General features: G+C 39.3%; 2 protein-coding genes across 3 annotated transcripts in view; one reads left to right on the top strand and one right to left on the bottom strand.

Moving 5' to 3' along the window:
- LOC134365088 (leucine-rich repeat-containing protein 37A2-like) overlaps positions 1-22,655 on the top strand; it is a 53,541-nt gene that overhangs the window by 28,353 nt on the left and 2,533 nt on the right. Inside the window, exons 8-16 of the mRNA XM_063081275.1 lie at positions 6,992-7,063; positions 7,663-7,737; positions 12,987-13,105; positions 15,143-15,283; positions 15,992-16,290; positions 16,893-16,997; positions 20,954-20,991; positions 22,319-22,373; positions 22,455-22,570. Of these exons, the coding sequence (XP_062937345.1) occupies positions 6,992-7,063; positions 7,663-7,737; positions 12,987-13,105; positions 15,143-15,283; positions 15,992-16,290; positions 16,893-16,997; positions 20,954-20,991; positions 22,319-22,373; positions 22,455-22,570 (1,020 nt within the window). The remainder of the gene's footprint in view (positions 1-6,991; positions 7,064-7,662; positions 7,738-12,986; positions 13,106-15,142; positions 15,284-15,991; positions 16,291-16,892; positions 16,998-20,953; positions 20,992-22,318; positions 22,374-22,454; positions 22,571-22,655) is intronic.
- LOC134364985 (serine/threonine-protein kinase tousled-like 2) overlaps positions 1-22,655 on the bottom strand; it is a 67,790-nt gene that overhangs the window by 9,886 nt on the left and 35,249 nt on the right. Inside the window, exon 6 of one of the 2 annotated variants that reach the window (XM_063081206.1) lies at positions 20,190-20,236. The exons of the other annotated variant lie outside the window; for it this stretch is intronic. The gene's annotated coding sequence lies outside the window, so the exon portion shown is untranslated. Of the gene's footprint in view, positions 1-20,189; positions 20,237-22,655 lie in introns of those variants that run through there. 2 annotated transcript variants of the gene reach the window in all.

Consider the following 22,655-nt stretch of genomic DNA (forward strand, 5'->3'; position numbering starts at 1 on the left):
CCATGGCCTTGGTGTTACCAGTACCACACTGTCCCAAGTGAGCCACGGGCCGGCCCATGGTTGATTTTTTTTTAAAAAGAAAGTTCCCATACCCTCTCTACACACACATACAGTTTCTCCAACTATTGACATGTTATATTAGTGTGGCACATTTGTTACAATTATTATTATTATTAATATTATTATTTTTTAAAAGATGACCAGTTAAGGGATCTTAACCCTTGACTTGGTGTTGTCAGCACCACACTTTCCGAAGTGATCTAACCAGCCATCCCTATATAGGAACCTGAACCCATGGCCTTGGTGTTATCAGCACCACACCCTCGCAAGTGAGCCACGGGCTGGCCCCCATTTGTTACAATTATGAACCAATATTGATATATTATTATTTACTTCATTTTACATTAGGTTTGTGTTGTACAGTTCTTTGGATTTTGCCAAATGCATGATGTCATGTATTCATGATTGCAGTCATACAGAATAGTTTTGCTGCCCAAAAAATCCTCTATGCTCCACCTATTTATCCCTCCCATCCTCCTACCCTCAAACACTGGCAACCAGTGATCTTTTCCCCACTATGCACCTTCATTTTTATTCATGTCAAAGTATTTTCTAATTTCCCTTGTGATTTTTTCTTTGACCCATTGATTATTTAGGACTGTGTTTAATTTCCATGTATTTGTGAATTCCCCAAATTTATTTCTGTTAGTGATTTCTAATTTCCACTGTGGTTAGAAAACATACTTTGTATGATTTGAGTCATTTTGAATTTATTGAGACTTGTCTTAGGGTCTAACATATGGTCTCTCCTGGAGAATGTTCTATGTGCATTTGAGAAGAACATGTCTTTTACTAATTTTTTGTTGCATTTTTTGGGAAGTGTTCTGTAGATATGTTAGGTCTGATTGGCTTATAGTTGTTCGACTCATCTATTTTTTTAAAAAAATTTAATTTAATTTAATTTTTTTTTAATTTTGTCGATATACATTGTGGCTGATTATTGCTCCCCATCAGCAAAGCCTCCCTCCCTTCTCCCTCCCCCCCTCCGCCGCAACAATGTCCTTTCTGTTTGCTTGTCGTATCAACTTCAAGTAATTGTGGTTGTTATACCTTCTTTCACACCCCCCGGTTTTGTGTGTGTGTGTGTGTGTGTGAATTTATATATTAATTTTTAGCTCCCACCAATAAGTGAGAACATGTGGTATTTCTCTTTCTGTGCCTGACTCGTTTCACTTAATATAATTCTCTCGAGGTCCATCCATGTTGTTGCAAATGGCAGTATTTCATTCGTTTTTATAGCTGAGTAGTATTCCATTGTGTAGATGTACCACATTTTCCGTATCCACTCGTCTGATGATGGACATTTGGGCTGGTTCCAACTCTTGGCTATTGTAAGGAGTGCTGCGATGAACATTGGGGAACAGGTATACCTTCGACTTGATGATTTCCATTCCTCTGGGTATATTCCCAACAGTGGGATAGCTGGGTCGTACGGTAGATCTATCTGCAATTGTTTGAGGAACCTCCATACCATTTTCCATAGAGGCTGCACCATTTTGCAGTCCCACCAATAATGTATGAGAGTTCCTTTTTCTCCGCAACCTCGCCAGCATTTATCGTTCAGAGCCTTTTGGATTTTAGCCATCCTAACTGGGGTTAGATGGTATCTCAGTGTGGTTTTGATTTGCATTTCCCGGATGCTGAGTGATGTTGAGCATTTTTTCATATGTCTGTTGGCCATTTGTATACCTTCCTTAGAGAAATGCCTACTTAGCTCTTTTGCCCATTTTTTAATTGGGTTGCTTGTTTTCTTCTTGTAAAGTTGTTTGAGTTCCTTATATATTCTGGATATTAATCCTTTGTCAGATGTATATTTTGCAAATATTTTCTCCCACTCTGTTGGTTGTCTTTTTTTTTTTTTTTTTTTTTAAAAGATGACCGGTAAGGGGATCCTAACCCTTGACTTGGTGTTGTCAGCACCACGCTCAGCCAGTGAGCGAACCGGCCATCCCTATATGGGATCCGAACCCAGGGCCTTGGTGTTATCAGCACCGCACCCTCCCGAGTGAGCCACAGGCCGGCCCTGTTGGTTGTCTTTTAACTCTGTTAATTGTTTCTTTTGCTGTGCAGAAGCTTTTTAGTTTGATATAATCCCATTTGTTTATTTTTCCTTTGGTTGCCCGTGCTTTTGGGGTCGTATTCATGAAGTCTGTGTCCAGTCCTATTTCCTGAAGTGTTTCTCCTATGTTTTCTTTAAGAAGTTTTATTGTTTCAGGGTGTATATTTAAATCCTTAATCCATTTTGAGTTGATTTTAGTATACGGTGAGAGGTATGGATCTAGTTTCATTCTCCTGCATATGGATATCCAGTTATCCCAGCACCATTTGCTGAAGAGGCAGTCCCTTCCCCAGTGAATAGGCTTGGTGCCTTTGTCAAAGATCAGATGGCAGTAAGTGTGTGGGTTGATTTCTGGATTCTCTATTCTATTCCATTGGTCAGTGTGTCTGTTTTTATGCCAGTACCATACTGTTTTGGTTATTATAGCTTTGTAGTATAGCTTAAAGTCAGGTAGTGTTATGCCTCCAGCTTTATTTTTTTTGCTCAGCATTGCTTTGGCTATGCATGGTCTTTTATTGTTCCATATAAATGACTGGATAGTTTTTTCCATTTCTGAAAAAATGTCTTTGGAATTTTGATGGGGATTGCATTGAATTTGTATATCACTTTGGGTAGTATGGACATTTTCACTATGTTGATTCTTCCAATCCAAGAGCATGGGATATCGTTCCATCTTCTTGTATCCTCTCTAATTTCTCTCAGCAGTGGTTTGTAGTTCTCTCATCTATTTTTTTGCTGATCTTCTGTCTAGTTGTTTTATCCATTATTGAAAGTGGAATATTCCAGTCTCCAGCTACTATTGTTGAATTGTCTATTTCTCCAATTGTGTCAGTTTTTGTTTCATGTATTTTGGGGCTCTGTTGTTAGATGCATATATATTTATAATTGCTTTACCTTCTTAATGGATTGAGCCTTTTATCATTACAAATGTCCATCTTTGTCTCTAGTGACAATTTTTGTGTTAAGCCTATCTTGTCTGTTACTAGTTTAGCCATTCCAGCTCTCTTTTGGTTACTGTTTGCATCATATATCTTTTTCCATTTCTCTTTTACTTTAAACTTACTTGTGTCTTCGGATCTAAAGTGAAGTTCTTATAGACAGCATGTAGTTGGATCATGTTTTTAAAATACATTCTGTCATGTTCTGCCTTTTAATTGGAGAGTTTAACCCATTTAATTTAATGTAATTAGTGATAAAGTAGAATTTCTACCTGCTGTTTTGCTACTTGTTTTCACTGTCTTGTGTCTTTTTTCATTTCTCACTACCTCCATTACTGCCTTCTTTTGTGTTAAATAGATATTTCAAATGTACCATTTCAATTGTCTTATTTCTTTTGCTATATATATTTGAGTTATTTTCTTAGCAGTTGCCCTGGACATTACCATTTACATCTTACTGTAATTCTAATTCTTATTAATACCAACTAAGTTTTAATAATAGACATAAAATTTGCTCCTCTATAGCTCCACTCTCACCATCTCCTTTCTACTGTTATTGTCCCACATTACATCTTTATATATTTTGTGTCCATCAACATAGATTTATAACTATTGCTTTATGCAATTGATCTTTTAAATCAGATAGGAGGTAAAAGATGTTAAAAAATACATTATATACTGTCTTTTATACTTACCTACATATTTAGGTGCATTTTATTTCTTCATGTGGATTCAAGTTACTACCTACTGTCCCTCAGTTCAGTCTGAAGGACCCCTTTTAGTATTTCTTACAGGGAAGGTCTTCTAGAAACAAGCTCTTAGTTTTTGGGTATCTAGCATAGTTTTGCCAAATAATAGAATTCTTGGTTGACAGTTTTTTTTTTCTTTCAGTACTTTGAATATGCCATCTCACTGCCTTCTAGCCTCCATTGTTGCTGATGAGAAATCAGCTATTAATCTTCCTGAGGATTCCTTGTGTGTGATAAGTGGCTTTTCTTTTGCTACTTTCAGTATGGTCTGTCTTCGGCTTCTGACAGTTCGATTATGATGTGTCTAGGTGTGGATCTCTTTGAGTTTATCCTACTTGGAGTACCTTCAGATTCTTGAATGTGTAAATTAATGTTTTCTATCAGGTTTGGGAAGTTTGGGCCATTATTTCTTCAAATATTCTTTCTGCTCCTTTGTCTTTCCCTTCTCCTTCTGAGACTCCCATTATGTGTATGTTAGTAAACTTGATGGAATATCACAAATGGGTCTCTGAGACTCCATTTTTATTTATTCTTTTTTCTTTCTTTTTTCTCAGACTCAATAATCTCGATTGACCTTCAAGTTCCTTATTCTTTTTTCTTCCTGCTCATATCTGCTATTGAGACCTGCTAGTGATTGAACAGAGATTTCATTAAATGCCTGGAACCAATAAGTCTCCAAGTTTTTGCCAAGGGGCTATGTGTGCATAGTAGGGCATGCCTTCAGCACTCAGCCAGCAGTTTACAGCTCTGCCTTAACTCTCACTTCCTGCTGTGCAGAACTTCAAGATCAGCCAAGGTTGAGAGTTTAGGGCCTTCTCAGGTCTTTCCTGACCAGCTCACAGTCCTACACGTGTATGGCCTTCCACATTCCAAGAATATATCTCATGATGTTCCAGTTTCCCAAGGATATGTTGGAGTATTTCAAAGTTCCTAAGGACATCTTCTTCCTCAGCTTTTCCTATTAAGCTTTCAATTAGGCCATTTTTCATTATTCATTGCCTCATGCAGCTGTCATTTTAAAACAATTGCCTGTAATTTTTTCCAAAAACATCCTCTGGTGAGAAACTTTTAGCACTGGGTAGCTGTCAGTCAGATCAAATAAGCAAACTTTTCAAGTGAGACCTTCCAGGGAACCACCAGACAGGACAAATAATGTCAATTGATTGGGAATGAGGTTTTGAAGGAGCACCAGCTCCATTCTGTTCCCTCTGGCAGTGGGGATATGGGCTAATTTTCAGGTTACCAATGACCTGGACAATGAGGAATGGTCTAGGGCAAGTTAAAATGATACAAATCTCACTGCTGTTACAGAGATTCAGCGATTTTTCTGGAATATTTATATGCTTCTTGGCTGCTACAAGCCTTGGTTAAATTTCCAGAGTTCTGAAAAAGTTGATTCTGACCATTTATACCATTTTTTGTTGTTGTTGCCTTTATGGAGGGATGAAGTTTCAGATGTCTTTACTACACCATTTTCACCGATGTCACCTACAGCATGGTTTGAAATCTCTAGTCTCAATGACCATGGATTAATTAAATATTTAATCATTGAAAATGATTAGGGGAAAGGAGTAAAAAGAGAAACTGTGATTCTCATAGTGGCTTTCCCAGATAAGTACATGAAGTTTCAAAAGTTTTCCTATATTTAGTCTTCTCAAAATTAAGGTTAAGGGCTGGCCCATGGCTCACTTGGGAGAGTGCGGTGCTGATAACACCAAGGCCACAGGTTCAGATCCTATATAGGGATGTCTGGTTGGCTCACTGGCTGAGTGTGGTGCTGACAACACCAAGCCAAAGGTTGAGATCTCCTTACCGGTCATCTTGAAAAAAAAAAAGGTTAAAGTTACAACTATTTTAACCCCCCTTTTAAAATACAGGTTAAACACAGGCTTTGGAGTCCAAACTGAGTTCAAATTCCAGCTTTGATTCTTATTACCTTGGCCACCTAGGACATGCCATATAACCTCTCTGTGACTGAGTCTCCTCACTTATAAAATGGGGTAATAATAATATCTACCATATAAAGTTATTCTTAGGATTAAATGTGAAATGCTGATCACAAATTTCGGGCAGCTGAATCGATATTAGCTGTAATAATAATTATTTTTATAATGTTCTGCAAAAGTACACTAATGATTCTTGAATAGAGTTAACCTAAAGGCAGATTTTCTTTTATTTTTCCCTGTTTCTTTTCCTTTTTTGTTTTTCTTTTTCTTTTTCTTTCTTTTTTTTTTTTTTGCCGTAAAGTATTGAAAAGAAAATCTATTCCAGCATTTTGGAATACAAATTTGGGACAAAAACCAAATTTATTCATTTTATTCATTTATAAACAAAATGTTATTTAGTCAACAAATATTTATGAAATATCTAGTAAATTTCAGGCACTCTGCCAGGCACAGGGATGACAATGACAGTAAGATGTGTCCCTTGCTGTCAAGCAGCTGACATTCCAGGAGACTGACAAGTATACATGTGGTTACATGCAATGTAACAAAGGCTGTGATGTGATACAAGAGCACAAGGGCTGGTGTGTGTGACGGGAGTATGGTTTTGACCAGTTCCTTCTCTTAGATGTGAACCTTTTTCTTTGGCTCCAAAGCCAAGGAATTGGTCCCATTTTTTTCTCCTGGCTTTTCTCAGCACCACACTCTCCAAATTTTTCTTGTGGTTTTTATGTTTTCTTTTGTTTTGTTTTGCAGCTGGCTGGTAGGTACACCCAAACCCTTGACCTTGATGTTACAAGGTGGTGCTCCAACCAACTGAGCAACCAGCCAGCCTGGTCCAATTTTTTTCTTGACTGGATGGATTAGCCATAGCTTTTTTTTGAAACTTCTAAAGGTGAAAGACAAGCACCTTGAATTATGGAGGACACTATAAATACTGTTTCCTGAAGAGTAAAGTCTTTCTACTGGTGAAGTCACTTCTAGGATTTTTGACCTGAAAAGTTTTTTTGACATACTCTTTCTTTGCTACCCATTTTTCTTTTCTTTTTCTGTTCTCTACTTTATCTTTTAGTTTCCAAAAGAAGAGTACTTTACAGATTCTAAGTGTGATTTATATGTAAAGACAGAAAATGATGATTTTTTTAATGAAAAATTCCATACTACAAAAATGAATATAAACTTTTCATGCAGTTCCATGCATATTGAAAATGCAAATAATTTTAATTTCATTGCATTTTTCAGAATTCTCAATCATAATCCTCTGACTACTGTTGAAGATTCACATCTTTTTAAATTGCCAGCATTAAAATATCTGTAAGTATCACAGTAATGTCATGAGTCACAAGATGACTTCTGCTCTTCTTTTTTCCTTTCATCAAAGATTAAGTATTTTCACTTTTGCTAAAAAGTCATAATTTTAATTTTAACTGGGTTATTGTGGGAAAAAGTTATTGGCAAAGGAAAGGACTAAGAAAGGATGTATAATGGGCAAGAGAGCCAGCAGTGGAAGAGAGCAGAGTTGAAGAAAACATATAGACATGGAACATGAGACGCATGTAGGAATATCATTTATCCTAGAAAGCAAAGAGGAAGAACTATACATTATTTACAAGAAAAAAAAAATTGTAATCAAGAGAGGTGAATGCAATTCAATATGAGAAGTAAGATAATGGTTAAAGAAAAAAAGGTAGAGTTTCTCTATTCAATCCCAAGGCCATTAGTTTAATGATGCAAATAAACTTAAATTTATTCAATAAGAGCTCTCTAGAATTATCTTCTATGGCCAATAAACTCTTAAGATTGTTTATAGAGAAGCCAAATTTGAAGTACTCATATGTCCTTGAAATGTGTTTTTAAGTACAGAACTTTTGTATTGGGGTTCCTATCGTGAATGTTTGGGCTTTCTCCTTCAGAGACATGGGAGCAACACAAGTGTCACTTACAGCAATTGAGAACACCATCCTGATGACTCTTGAATTGGAAAAACTGTAAGTTATTTTTTAGATTTATTTTCACTTAGTTTTGGGGTTGTTTTATTGTTTTCTTAAGTCAGGTTTATTGAGGTATAATTTTCACATAATAAAATTCACTCCTTTTAAGAGTACACTTTGATGAGTTTTGACAAATGTATGTCATGTAACCACCACCACATTCCCAATATGGAACATTTCTCTCCCCTCAAAAAGTCCCCTCATGTCTCTCTGCAGTCAATCCTCTCCTCCCACTACCAGCCTCTGGCAACCACCAGTCTGATTTCTGTCCCTATAGGTTTGCTTTTTCCAGAATGTCTTGTAAATGAAACCATGTAGTTTGTGGCCTTTTGCTTCTTTCACTTCATAATCCTTCTAAGATTATGTTGTCATCCATGCTGTTGTGTCTATCTGTAGTTCATTCCTTTTTACTGTTGGGCAGCATTCCAGTGGCGTGGATATACCAGTTTGTGTATCCATTCATCAGTTTATGCACATTTGGGTTGTTTCCAATTTTTTGGCAATTATGAATAAAGCTGCTAAAAATACTCACATGCAGGTCTCTGTGTGAATGTATATTTTCAGTTCTTTGGGGTAAATGCCTAGGGGTGGGATTGCTGCATCCCATGCTAAGTGCATATTTAACTTCTTAAGAAACTGCTGAACTGTTTCCTACAGTGGCTGTACCATTTTGCATTCCCTCCAGCAGTGTATGAGAGTTGCAGGTGCTCCACATCTTCACCTGATCCTTCTATTCCAGGGTTTTAAAAAAATGTCAGCCCTTCTAATAGCAGGTGTGTAGTCATTGTGGTTTTAATTAGCATTTATTTAACAGCTGATGATATTGTCTATTCATGTGCAAATATCATCTTTACTGAAGTGTCTGTTCACATCTGTTCCCGTATTTTGATTGGTATTTATCTTCTTGAGTGTTAAGAGTGCTTTCTTATATACTCTGGATACAAGTCCTTTTTCTCAGATATGTGTTTAGTAAATACCTTCTCTCACATTGTGGCTTATCTTCTCGTTCTATTTAAAGTATCTTTGAAGAGCCGAAGTTTTTAATGTTTTCATTTCGATGAACTCTAATTTAGCAATTTTTTCTTGGTTTGTGCTTTTTTGTGTCTGACCTAAGAAACCTTTGTTTAAGAACCCATTGTCTAATACAAACTCACAAAGACCTTCTCCTATGTTTTCTTCTAGAAATTGTGTAGTTACATTTAGGTCTGTGATCCATTTTGAGTTAATTTTTATGTATGGTGTGAAGTATGTCATTTTTTGCAGTCTTTTATTTCCGTAGGGCCCTATTGTGACAGTTTGTTACACAACTCATCGCAGCTTACATTTTGCAATCCTCCCTCCAGTATGGCAGGCTAAATAGAAATGTGCTGTTGTGCTAAGGCTAGTTGAGGGGATTACACAAGATCAGTATGGAAAAAGGCCCTTCATTTGCACTCTGCTGCAGTCATTTTTGTCAGGTGACCTCCTTGACTATCTTCACAACGTTGTCAGCAGATCCATCAGTTACTGCTCTAGCCTCATCTCCCTCAACCTCCTGCAGTGTGTGACACAGTCAGTCCCCTCCCATGTTGGCTAGATGACCTTCTCGCTGCATAGTCAAAGTTGTCATCCACTGGCTTTTTCACTTCGTTATCCACAGTAGTGGGGTTCTATCTGCTTTTCTCTTGACAATTAGTGGATAAGAAAAAAGTGCTGTCATTCTCTGTAGCCATTTGCCATCAAGGCCACAAAAGATTAAAGCAACTGCCACAGTGGAGTTCATTATTGAAAGTCCTCGGGAGTTTAGACATTTATATACAAAGTAAGTAAGCCAGCTCATTTGAGTCTTGACTCATGTGTAATGGTCTTTAATGTGTATTGAAAAATAGTTATTCTCGAGTAAGGATAATCTACACCTCAGGTCATTTGCAGTCTCAAAAATTGGTCAGCATGCTTTAAAACCATTATTTAAGTTTGTCATCACTTGCATTATTCCTAGCTCATACTTTTTAATGAATAACAAGACTACAATATTTCCTATGAAGTGTTCTTGCTAAAAATGTTTCCTTGTTATATTCAGGTTGATCATACAAAACCAAATGAGGAGAGTAAAACAATCGGCTTGAAGGCTTAAAAAGTCAATGCCATGAAAGATTTTTAAAAGATGGGGAACAGTTCTAAATTGAAGGAGAGTAAAGAATCATGAACAGTAAATGCAATGCCTGGTGTTTGGATTCTGGCTTTAAAAAAAATCTATGACATAACTGGGACAGTTGGGAAAATTTGAATATGGACTATGTAGGAGACAGAGATATTCATATTTAATTTCACTGGGTGATAATAGTATTGGGGTATGTAGGAGAATGCCTTGGTTGTTATGGGATGCACACTGAAGTGTTTAGCACTGACAAGTCATTATGTCTGCAACTTACTCTCAAATGGTTTGCCCAGAAAATGTATAAACATACCCACACTGAAGACAGGTGTGGTGAAGTGTCACCAATTGTTGAATCCAGGTGAAAGGTATACAAATGTTCATTATACCATTCTTTTAAGTTTTCTGTAGATTTGAAATTTTCCAAAATAAAAAGTTGGGACAGGAAGGGAACAGCAAACACTTTGTGTCAGAGTTGAGGTTGTCCAGAGTAAAATGCTGGATCACTCTTCTCGGTCCATTCTTTCTATATGAAGATCAGAAACTTCCACCAGACCCAAAGGAATAATATTAGTCACATGTAATTACCCTTCTGGGGTTTGAAAAATGTGTCAGGCCAACTTATTGGATGCAGTTTTAATCTAAAACTCTTTACATTGTACTGCCAAGTCAGCCTTCATGGACCCGAGAAACACACTTCTGTTTTGACAGTCATAATGTGGTCCTAATAAAGTCATCATTTTGGAGGACTCAGAGAAGGCACCCAAGGTGGGAGAGCATGATTACTTTTCAGGCAGTCTCTGCAAGTTAATAGCTAATTAACATTTATCGAGCACTCACCATGTGGCAGGCCCTTATCAGGTATCGATACATTTTTTTCCTAAAAACTCAGAGGTAGGTGCTGTTATAACAGAGAGGCTGAGCAACAGAGATTAGGCAGTTTGCCCGAGGTCACATTATTAGCAGAGCTGGGTGGGATTCAAGCCTCGTGTGGTTATGGAATCTGTATTCCTAATCACCATGCTATCCTGCTTAAAGTTAACCTGGAGGACTTACTCCAGTCACAGGCACAGTTTTTGTTTCCCTGAAACTGCACCCAGTAAACTATAATAATAAGCTAATCAATAGTTTGGGTATCTTTTTTGCTAGAATTTTTCTTTTGAAAAAACTTAAACCTACGAGAAAGATGAAAGAGTAAGTACAATGGAGACCCTTGTATCCTCCCTGTGGATTTTATTGTTAACATTCTCTTTCTCTCTCTCTCTCTGGATGGACCACATAGTAGACTGTAGTGTAGCGCTCAATATTCACAGCTGTTAAGGCAAGATCTTTCTGAGTATCTAATGCCCCTTGACTCATGAGGTTTTCCAGCCTGTCGTGGGAATAGGTGCTATTCCTAAGCCTGTGTATAATTCAATTATTCTTCTAATACTTTTGTTGTTGCTGCTTTGTTTTCTTTTTATGGCTGGCCAGTACAGTGATCTGAACCCTTGACCTTGGTGTTATCAGCACCATGCCTCTCTAACACTTTCAAGTGGTTCTTTTCCTGGTCTTAAGTAGTTTCCTCATACACACGCACTGATCAGTACTTTGCTGAACATTCAAGAGATCCCTCTGCATAACTCCAGAGTTCCTTCTCTGTGCACTTCTTTTCTCTCTAGTACTCTACTTTGTGAATTCTGGTCACCTCAGTTTTACTGGATTCTCAGCTCCATTTCCTTAATCAAGGAGTCCGCAAGTCTCTGCCTGTGTCTCCCCCACCCTTGCACCACAGCCTGGAAACTCTCTCAAGGCAGTCACAGGGCTTACTTCGTTTATTTCCCATCTTTTTGAGATCACTGTCTGTTGTTGCCTGATGTCTAATGTCTTGAGAATTGTTGTTTTGTATATTTTGTCTAGTTTTTCAGTTCTTTCAGGTGGGAGGTTAAATTGGTCCCTGTAACTTCATCTTGGTCAGAAATGAGTAATGTTCTTTAAATGTTTTGTTTGATCCAGGATCCAATCAAAGATCAGGTATTGCATGTTATATCTTTGTTTCCTTAGGCATTTCCCTACTTCTTTTTGGTCTTTTATGACAGTGTCACTTTTGAAGGGTCTAAGACAGTTGTCTTATAAGTTGTCCCACAACCTGGATTTGTCTGTTTCCTCCTGATTAATTAAGGTTAAATATTGTTGGTAAGAATACTACATAGGCAATGTATCCTTCCTAACTCACGACTTTAAGTGGCCTATAATGTTGTTTGATCACTTGATTAAGGTGGTATCTTACAGATCTCTCCATTGTAAAGTTATTTTTCCCCCTTGGTAATTAATAAATAATTTGTGGGGTGATACTTTGAGATCAGTTAAGATCCTACTGTCAAACACCTTTTCACCCAACTTTGCATCAATGATAATCCTTGTGTGAATGAAGTGTTATATTGGTGGTTGCAAAATGGCACTTTTCTAATTCTGTCATTCCTTTTACATTTACTAGCTGGCACTATTCTGTTAGAGAAGAGCTCCCCACCCTTTTATCTTTGATTATCATTATGAACTAATGTATCCTTCACACTATGTTGTACCTTATTATCATCGTTATGCTTTTGAATGCTCAAATTGCCCAGATTTGGCCAAGGTGATCTCTGTTATTGTTTCACCACATAATGCAGGTTTAAACTAAGCTTTTTTTTATGTCCAGAGTAATTTCTAATACTTACCACAGCCAACAAGAATTGAGAAAGGGACTCTAGAATAGGGGCTTATTCAGACTCTTCTTAGAAGTCTGCCTTCTCCCTGTGTACTCTCATCCCAAAGTGAGACTTCTGAGATGGGAAGAGATACTTCTGAATTAAACTTTAGATCAGTGTCACCTAATTCTGATCCCTATCACGTTTATTCTCAGTGTTCTGTGTCCATTGTCATACTTATCTTTCTACTGGGCACCTCTTGTCTTCCTTCCTATTTACAATATTCAACAGCAGCAATTGGCCATCTGGTTTCTACTCAGCTGTCCAGGCCACACACCTCATGAACTTCTTTTTGCACAGCCCTGTGACAGCCTTCACCTGCCTCTTCTACCTACTCAGGTAACCCCTTTACCATTAATCTAATTCTCTGTTTCCATTTATAGGATCTTACCTCGCCATTTGGCCTGCTGCCTCTGCCAATTTAAAAATAATATTGAGGTTGTCTGCAAGACAGTCAAGCTGCATTGTGACAGTACATGTCTGACAAGCACCACACATTGTCGTGAGTCTGAATTACCTGATGATACATTTTTTATTCTTATTTGTTTTTTAACTTTTAATTGGTGGTGATAAATTTTTACACTAATGATTATAATTGCTTTATTTTATTCATTAGTTCATAATCCCCAAATTTCTGTACTACTTCCTTGCTGAAAGTCAGGTTTTCAGCTAATATTACATAATTTAATAATGTAACTGTTCCATGTGCAAAAAAGATCCATTTCTCTGCTTCAGAAAGGAATGGAAGTAGAAGGAAATAACATTAATGGCCACACACTGTGTACTGTGCTCTCTGCTCGGTGGTTAGTCACTGAGCAATAACTTACTCATATAGTGCAACACAGTTTTACATGCATCAGGTCTCAAGTGCCCTCTGCCTTATGGGACAGGTGTAGATCTGGTTTTCTTCTCTTTGTTTTTGTAATTTTACAAGAAACCCCAAGTGGTGCTGTTTAATTTGGAACTTAGAGTTTCTGGTTCCATAAGTAGAAATTGCTACCTGGCCCTTCTAATGGAATGTAAGGTTCTTCCCTTCTTAGACGATTGTCCAACTCTGGACTTGCTCTGGATCTCAAGCATTTCTATCCACAGAACACTCAGGTGCTTTTTAAGTATTTTTCTGTTTTCAGCACTAACTATATGACTTCCAAAATGTGACTGCTCTTATGTCCAGATAGCTTGAATACAGGTGATCTGGGGAATGAAATGGAAACATAGTGAATCTACCAGTGATCTGGGGCAAATAATAAATAATAACATATTGCTACATATATAAAGACAGTGTTGGGCCGGCCCGTGGCTCACTCGGGAGAGTGCGGTGCTGAGAACACCAAGGCCCCGGGTTCGGATCATTTTCAAAAAAAAAAATAAATAAAAATAAAGACAGTGTTGCTTGTTTTTCAAAATGCTTTTTTCACCAATTAAATTATTTCCTTCTTCCCTAGAAGTTGGCAGAAAAAGCATCTCCTTTTACAGATGAGGAAAAGCAAGATCAGAGGTGTTAAGTGTTGTACCCTAGTGCCTGGGTCTTCTGTCCCCAATTTACACAAGCCCATGTTCCTCCTATCTCACGATCCTTCCTTCCTCTTCTGACCCTCACCACCACCAAAAATACTTTTAATTCTGGAAAGAAACCCAGCTCCACAATGGTACACTTGACTACATGCAGTCAGAAGCTTTGGGTGGTTCCCCAAGTAAAGCTGGAAATAGTAGAAAGGAAATGCAAGTAAAGTGCTAGGCCTCTGACAAAGTTGCTTTTTTTGTTCTGCATTTTAGGACCTCTAGTAATATTTATCCAGAAACAGCTTTTATTCCACACATTTATTGAACATTCCACATACAAGCTGGCAAATTAGAAATCTAACTTATACCCCAGATCCCTGCCCAAATTTAAAGAAAGAGCCAGAATAGATATATTGTTTTGCCCTGTGTAGAGCCTTCTGTTATAGGGGCTATGCTATATGGGAGCAGGGACCCTGTGAAGGAACTGGGTGGGTAGGTGGAGAAGGATATCCAGATGAGGGCCTGTTAGTAGGAGGAGTGGGGTTTCTGCTTTAGCGTCTCTGCCCTTTTTCCCCTCAGAGGATTGTCTTTCATCATAGTCACCTATGATGGTAGTGAGACCAAAAGCACACTAAAGAGGTGGAGAGAGGAAGACTTGCACTACATCTGAACATGAGGCGGGACAGTATGGGGCACTTGAATGTGAGGAGACATGGAAGGTCTGCAGAGAGGCCAGCTGACTGGAGAATATTTGTCTTCCAGCCTTGGGCATGAGTACTGGGCAATTGGCCATTGGGGACCAATGGAATAATCTAAACGGAATGTTCTGAGTAGGTGGCCACTTTTTCAAATGAACTCTTTTTCTTCTTTTGTTGTTGCTATTTCATAGATTTAAATGTTGGTTTATTTTCCTCCTCTCTAAATGGCAGTCATGTTTGCTGACTCCTAATTTATTTGACTGGGATGTATTACTGTGGCCTGACAAAAAGCTGCTCTGAGTCTTCCTTATCAAAAGTAGTCTCTTCTCTTTTGACAGGTGAGGAGGCATCTATCAGAAATCCTGAAGGAGCTTTCATGAAACTATTAAAAGCTCGGAAGAAGAACACAAGCACTGAGCTGACGATTGAGCCAGAGAAGGCATCCTCAGACAAAACTGGCATGAACTGGGCAAATATGAATGAGCAGCTAGACCTAAATGATAAAAGTGAAATTATACATGCACTAAATTACCTATTATCTTATCTATCAGAGGGAAACCTAGAAGATATACAATCAACATTATTACCATTCATTAAGCTGCTTTTTTCAAATGTACAGGATGAAGATACACCCCTGGATTATTTGGAAAAAAATACAAATAGCCCCTCTCTTATACCTGAATCCAACAATTCACCCTACACAAATAAATTGAGGAAGCTCTATTTTCTTGAAAATTTGTTAGATACAGAAATTGAAGAAAAAATTGATGAGGTTAAGAAAAAAGAAAAAACTGCCATGCTCATGCAGTCTAGTCCTTTAGGACCCAAAGTTAAACACCAAATATTTTTAAAGAAATTAGAAACTACCCAACCACAGGAGAACATCCTGGCAAAACTTGAGAGTATAGGGGAAAGGCTGCAGAGAGCGTACCGAGTCCTCAAGAGGCGAAGAGGCAGAAAGAACAGGCACGTCAAACAAGTGAGGGATCAGAGCATCTTTGAGGGGTCAGAGCATCAAGAGGGATCAGAGCACCACAAGAATTCTGCTGCAGATTCTCCTGTGACTGCATTAAAGTCAGTGCCAAGTACTAAACAATTTAGTGAAACACAATGGGAATACGGCAGCCTGGAGACTGACTTACCCCCCAAGCACAAAGACTTCAGTCACCCATCACTTTCATCCCCACGTGATCAATTTGAACTTCAGCTAAACCAGCACCTACAATCCCTCATGTCCAACAATGACATGAGAAGTCTCATTTCTCATGTTATCCAGACTTTGAAAACGGACTGCTCTGAGCCCCACACACAAATGGCTTGTGCCAAGCTCATCTCCAGAACAGGCCTCCTGATGAAGCTTCTCAGTGAACAGCAGGAAGCAAAGGCATCCGAGGCAGAATGGGATCCGGACCAATGGAAAACTGAGAACTACATCAATGAGAGCCCAGGAGCCCAGGGTGAACAGAAAGACCAGGAGTCACCTGAGGTAAGGACAACTGCTGAAACACGAGACCCCGAGTTTTCCATCATTTAGGATGTGCAGTTAAAGTGCCCAAGCAGGAAGACCAGAGGCTCCTAGTCCATATCTTGTCTTGCTCATGTAACTTTGGCCAAGACAGTGGTCTCCCACTTTGCTCAGAGAATAAAGCAGAACTAACACACAAGATAAATTGTAGAAGAAAATGCTTAATAGTAAGATTATATAACACATTAGATTTAGTATGTTCTTTAAGAACCTGTAAGCTACTCATCTGGAAAAGTGGGTTTTATTTTTTTGTTTGTTTATTTTTTGGGATTTATTGTTTTGTTTTGTTTTGTTTTGTTTTGGCAACTGGTGCCTTCTGGGGTCCAAATCCTTGCTGTTAACAACACCATGCTCTAACCAACTGAGCTAACCAGCAAGCCCAAGAACGGGGTTTTGAATAGTTAGCTTTCCTCCCTTCTTTTTTTGGTTGTTGGCCAGTACAGGGATCTGAACCCTTCACCGTGGTGTCATAAGCACCATGCCCTCCCAAGTGAGCTACCCAGCCACCCCAGCTTTCATCCTATCTCTCTGTTTTATAAAGATGATTTTCGTTCTTTTTTTAGCTCACTAAATATGTTCCAGGATATGGCCATGACAAGAAACTCATCTTGGCAATATCCGTGACTGTCATAGTGACGATTTTGATTATAATCTTCTGTCTCATTGAGGTAAGAACAACAATTGATTCAGGTTTCTAGAATACATCCTGTCTTTACAATAGAATCTGAACCCACAAAGTGAAAATCAAAGCCACTTTCCCACCTACTACTGTATGACATTCCTCTTCAGTTACTGAGACTGAGGTGTGCTTTGTTCTCTTATTGCAAAACATATTCCAGGGATTCTTACAGGAACCCCACTCCCAGGAGATCTCTGTGGAATTAAAACCAAAATAACAAGCCACTAGACTATTTTTTGAAGTTTAAGAAGGCCAGAGTTGATACGATAGTGAAATTTTGCCAACTTAAAAGTATGTCAGCAAGTTTATGTACACACCAACCACCCTCATTCTGCCACTGAGTTCTTTCCCTGTTACTAAAATGACAAGAGATGTATAACCTTAGCCCTCATGGAGCTGTCATCATCCTGGGGAGAAAGGAAGGAGCCAAAAGATAGCAGTGTTGTCCTGGAGGTTCATTAGATTGACACAGCATCCTTCTTCTCCAGTGTGTAAGGCGTTGCCTAAATAGGCTCAGGTAAAGCCCGGCAGCCAAATCCTGCATTAGGCTACTCTAAGGCATGTCGTATTCACAGGAGCCTTCCTGGAGCTTGCCTCTGTTTACCTTTTGTTCAGTTACAAAATAGCTTATTTTCCCAGCAGGCAGGTCCTGGCATATGAAAACAGTGATTTAAGAAGCTGACAGTCTTGACTCTACCAGCCCAACCTCATTTACCTCATTTACCTTTTCTGCCATCATGGCAGCCTCCATTCCAGCCAAAGCAGCCCCCACCACACCCGTCACACCAGGCCCATTCCTACTTGTGTCTGTGCCTTTGCCCATCTAAAATTCCCGTATGTGACTCTGCCTGTGGAAGTTCTGTGAGTCTGTCAAAAGCCACCTCAAGTTCATCTTTCTTCACAAAGCCATCCCTGAATACTCCAGCCCTCCTGGGCCTAGTCCTTCCGTGAGATTTGTCACCATTTCTTGGAGTCCATAGTGAGGCATTCTCCCTCCCCTGAGAACTTAAAAATGTGGTAAACAATCTTTTAAAGACGGCTACCCAAGAGAGAAACACCAAGGTCCACACATAGTGGGGCAGAGCAGAGGTGTAAGGTCCCTGGTCTACAGACGTGAGCAGAGCCGCACTGGACGTATTAACGTATCTAAAGAGAAACATGTCCATGTACAGAGGGCTGGTCCATAGTGACAGCACAGACAAGGCGAGGAAGAGCCCAGCAAGGGCAGTGCCCACCTGACATTGTGCGTGAGTTGAGGTGGCACCTCAGGCGGCAGACGTGGGGTCGGCCTGGCAAGGCTGCACCTGGGGGGTTGGGTGAGTCTGGCCACCTCAGCCCTTTCCATTAAACACTGGAGTCAGCCGGTTCCTTTTCTGATTCGGTTCTCACATTAGCCTTCAGGTTTTGCTTCGGTGTGCCGCGGAGGCGCCTCTCTCCAGAGGAGTGATTCACTGATTGTGTAGACACAGGTGTTCTGTCTGTGAAATAAGATATATTTCTCATTGTCAAGTTGTAATCTAGCATTGTCATTTTCACTCAGTCTTGTGATATCAATAAGGTGAGACTGCTCTGAGTGGAAGGAGGGAGTTCTCTCTTGGTGAGGACAGAGTCTGATTTCTAAGCCTAGGGCCTAGGAGGCAGGGACCAGCTGGGGTCAGTTTGCAGAGGCCTCTGGGACGATAGTCATTGGCCATTAGCCCAGTCAGTACCTTCTGCATCTCCTGGTGGCATGTGGCCTTTTTTGTTCTTGAAATTTCTATCAAGTCCTATAGTGCTTTAATTTCTGTATACAATGTAACCTTATATCTGTGTTTATTTACACGTTGTCATTATTTCCTTTCCTCACTTAGATGGTAAGCTATGTGAGGACAGGGAGCACACAGTGCTTCACCTGTAGTAGACAATAGAGGTGTGCAAAGGAAGAGAGAGATGAGGCATTATGTCAGTTCCACAGTGAGGAATAATGCAACCTAATATTTCTTTGAAGTAGTAAGCAGAGTCCAACAATATACAGACCTGTGTGTTCCTAAGACTTTTGAAATGTCACCTATTAATATTCTAATCAGTGGGAGAAAATGAATAAATGCTAACAGAACACCTAACTATTTAAGGAGCAATAACGGCAGACCCCTATTCTCACCTTCAACATATTTCAGCAAATGTAAAAAAAAGAAAATGTAAAAATATTAGAAGAAAATAGAAGCAGTTTTTATAATCTTGCAGTGGGGAAGAGCTTTAAGCCTGATATCACAGCAGAAACCTTTGCTAGATTTGCCCGCCTTGTCTGCGACACCACCAGCAAACTCAGCAGTTAATATGCCGAGAGCCTGGGACAAAGAATTTTTCATGTATTATATGATTTAATCCTCACAACAGTCCGGTGAGGAGGATATCATCATCCCACTCTACAGAGGAAGGACATCAATTTAAGGCCACCATTGCAAAACCAAAAGCAGAACCCAGATTCCCCTGACTGCAAAGCCTGCGCACCTCACTGCCACTCTGTTTTGCCTCCTTAAAGACAAAAAAGAAACATTGGGAAATATTTGAAACATGGAAGTACAATGAAAACCAATGGAAGGATTAATATATTTAATATAAAGAGTTTTACAATCCAGCAAGAAAAAGACAGTCCAGTGGAGAAAGGGCCAAAGGCTGTGAAGAGTAGGGAATTCATCGTCTATGCTGTCGCACCTGGGGCCCTAGCCTGTGGCTTACAGGGTGCAAATCTTATTAGAGGTCTTTGTCACTTCATTGAACAGTCTCTGATATTTGTTTTTGTACTTTTCTAGCATTATATTATTTATATTTTTCAATCCATCTGGAATTTGTTTAATTTCTTGGTTTCTGGAGTGGTTTTAGGTAGAGAATCTAACTTAATTTTCCCTTCATAAATATTCAATTGCTTTAAGGCAGTTTTTATTGTACGGTCCATTCTTTCTTTAGTGATCTAAAATACCATCTTTACCTGGACTCTTCTCTTCTTTGATCCAGTTGTCTTTTCCTGTGCCAGTACCAGGATCACACTACATAATTCCAGTTGCTTTATAACATATTTTGAGGTATATGTTTGGCGTTTCCCTCTTTTTCTTTCTGACATTTAAAGTCTTCCACACTGGGCTGAGCCCGTGGCGCACTCGGTAGAGTGCTGCGCTGGGAGTGCGGCGACGCTCCCACCGCGGGTTCGGATCCTATATAGGAATGACCGGTGCACTTGCTGGCTGAGTGCTGGTCACGAAAAAATGACAAATAAATAAATAAATAAAAAATAAAAAGTTTATTCCTAGGTATTTTACACTTTTATTGCTATTGTAAATGGGACTGTTCTTCCATTTCCTAATTAATTATTGGGGGTACATAGGAAAGCTATTGAGGTTTGTGTACTGATCGCTTGATTTTGTACCTAGCCACCTTACTGAATTCTATTACTTCCAATAAAGATTTAGTTGTTTCTCTTGGGCTTTTTAGATTTTCCATCATTTCATATGCAAATGATAGTTTTATCTCTTCCTTTCCAATCCTTATACCCCATTTACTTATCTTATTGCATTTATTAGGACCTCAAATCAACAATGATGACTGGTAGCTGTCATAATAGGTGTCATACTCTTGTTCTTGACTTTAAAACCAAGCTGTTGTTTAAATTTCTGGGAGATACTTTTATCAAGTTATAGAGGTTTCCTTTTTTCCTACTTTTAAGAGTTTTTGCTAGAAATTATCAGTTGAATGTTATCTAAAGAGTCAATAAGTGCGAGCTGCATGCAAGACCCTAAGCTAGGTACCGTAGAAGAATGAAAGAACTATTTAACAGGATAGAGTTTCTGTTCCCCAAAAAGTTATCTCACCAGGTAGATAAGACTTCAGATAAATAAAAAGAATGAATAAAGATTTGGAGATAGTGATCACTGTGATGGATAATCATGATCCTGTTTTTTTCCAAAACAGATTTATTCTCATAGAAAAGTACCAGAAGGATCCCCAAGGTAAGTATTAATCTGGCAATTTTTAAAGTAGAATTTTAGAACTAGAGAACTTAACATTTACCTATTTCAATTCCCTCATTTTGCAGTGACAGAATTGCCAGAGGCAGGAAGAGTACTTCCTTAACCCAGGGCTCTGTGTGACCCCAGCAACAGTAGTTCCCCAGGCAGAGCTGAGTTAGCAGTGACTAGTAAAGATGCACCTGCTGTCCTGCCAAAAAGGGTGGAGGGGAGAGGCTTTGGTGGTGCCTGTTTCCTCTGCTGGGGAGTGGGCACCAGGCCAGGACAGAGGCCTTCTTGGAGGCTCTGGAGAGGGGGTAGGGAAGGCCACATGATACCATGGTAATTCAAGGCTCACAGAAGGTAGAATACATGAGTCCTTCCTCTAAAGTGGCAGGAAAACTTACCTTCTTACCCTACTGGATTTGGGGCCCCACTCTCTATTCCTTTTATCCAAACCTCACAGTGCTTAACTAGGAGAGACCTCAGGCAGTTTTGTCTCTTCCTTTTATTATAAGGAAATGGAGAAGGAGAAAGGGAAAATGTCTTGCCCCATGATCACACTGTAGTGATTATCAGAAGAGGCTGATTCTTTTCCTAGCTGGGGATTTCTCCATTGATTTTACTGTGCTTGGGCTGCGAGCTACATTTTATGTCACGAATCAGTACACACATATATAGACACAGGTAGTTTCTGAAATGACGCACTCTGATTTTTCCTATTCTGTTTGTACTCAGAAAGAATATCTTGTGTTTTAGTGCTAGTCATGTCCCTTAAACTGGTTCCACCACCCACTCACTCATCAGTGACAGCCTGCAGTATTAAAATCAATGGGGTAGATAACCTGGCTAGTTGAACCCAGGCATTTGCTTGATGTGATTCAACTTCTAGGATAAAGCAGCTAGGAAGACAGAGGCACCTCATCCCCCACCCCCCAGCAGATGACGCTTGTGAGACAGTCTGAAAGGGACTGATGTAAAATGCTTCTGGAGACAGCAGATGCTTCTGCCCAGTGTGGCTGTGCGCTTTGTTCACTGCACGAGGGCGCTTGGTCAAGGGAGTATATGGGGCTGACAGTCCTGCCTGTACTCCATGCCGCATACACAGTTCTCCCCAGAGACACTGTAAGGACCTTTTGGACAGACACAGAGAGCTTCTGGAAGCCCAGCATGCATGAAACTTTTTTGAAGTTCCCTGGTCTGTGGTGATTTACTCGTTGTGATTATGGACTGAGGTGCACATTTAGTCCTAATAAGACCAGAGATGTACATTGTGAGAGACATGGAAAATTGCATGACTAATTGTCTTGTGCATGTGTTTTCTCCCAAGGGGCTGTTTCAGATTTCTGCGGCATAGGAAATTCTCAGAGAAAAATCACTCTCAGGTAAATTTGAGAAGGATTCACTCCTGTGCCCAGAGATAGCAGGGGAAATGCAGAATTAATATTTCCCCTTTTATTTTCTAGAAGGGCCTTTTCCATTTAAGGAAGCCTCTTTGGATTAGGGATATGTACAAACGGCTGAGTGTGACCCACCAGAAAAACATGGCCAAAAAGCTGCATGAAAAGAAGTCTTCTGACGAGTATGTAATATACAAGAATAGAGGGCAAATGATTGGGAACAACTTAAAATTTGTATCTACAATGAGGAGATAATGAAAGTTTTAT

Source organism: Cynocephalus volans, chromosome 16 (genome assembly GCF_027409185.1).
Source record: "Cynocephalus volans isolate mCynVol1 chromosome 16, mCynVol1.pri, whole genome shotgun sequence".
In the NCBI taxonomy this organism is placed as follows: domain Eukaryota; kingdom Metazoa; phylum Chordata; class Mammalia; order Dermoptera; family Cynocephalidae; genus Cynocephalus; species Cynocephalus volans.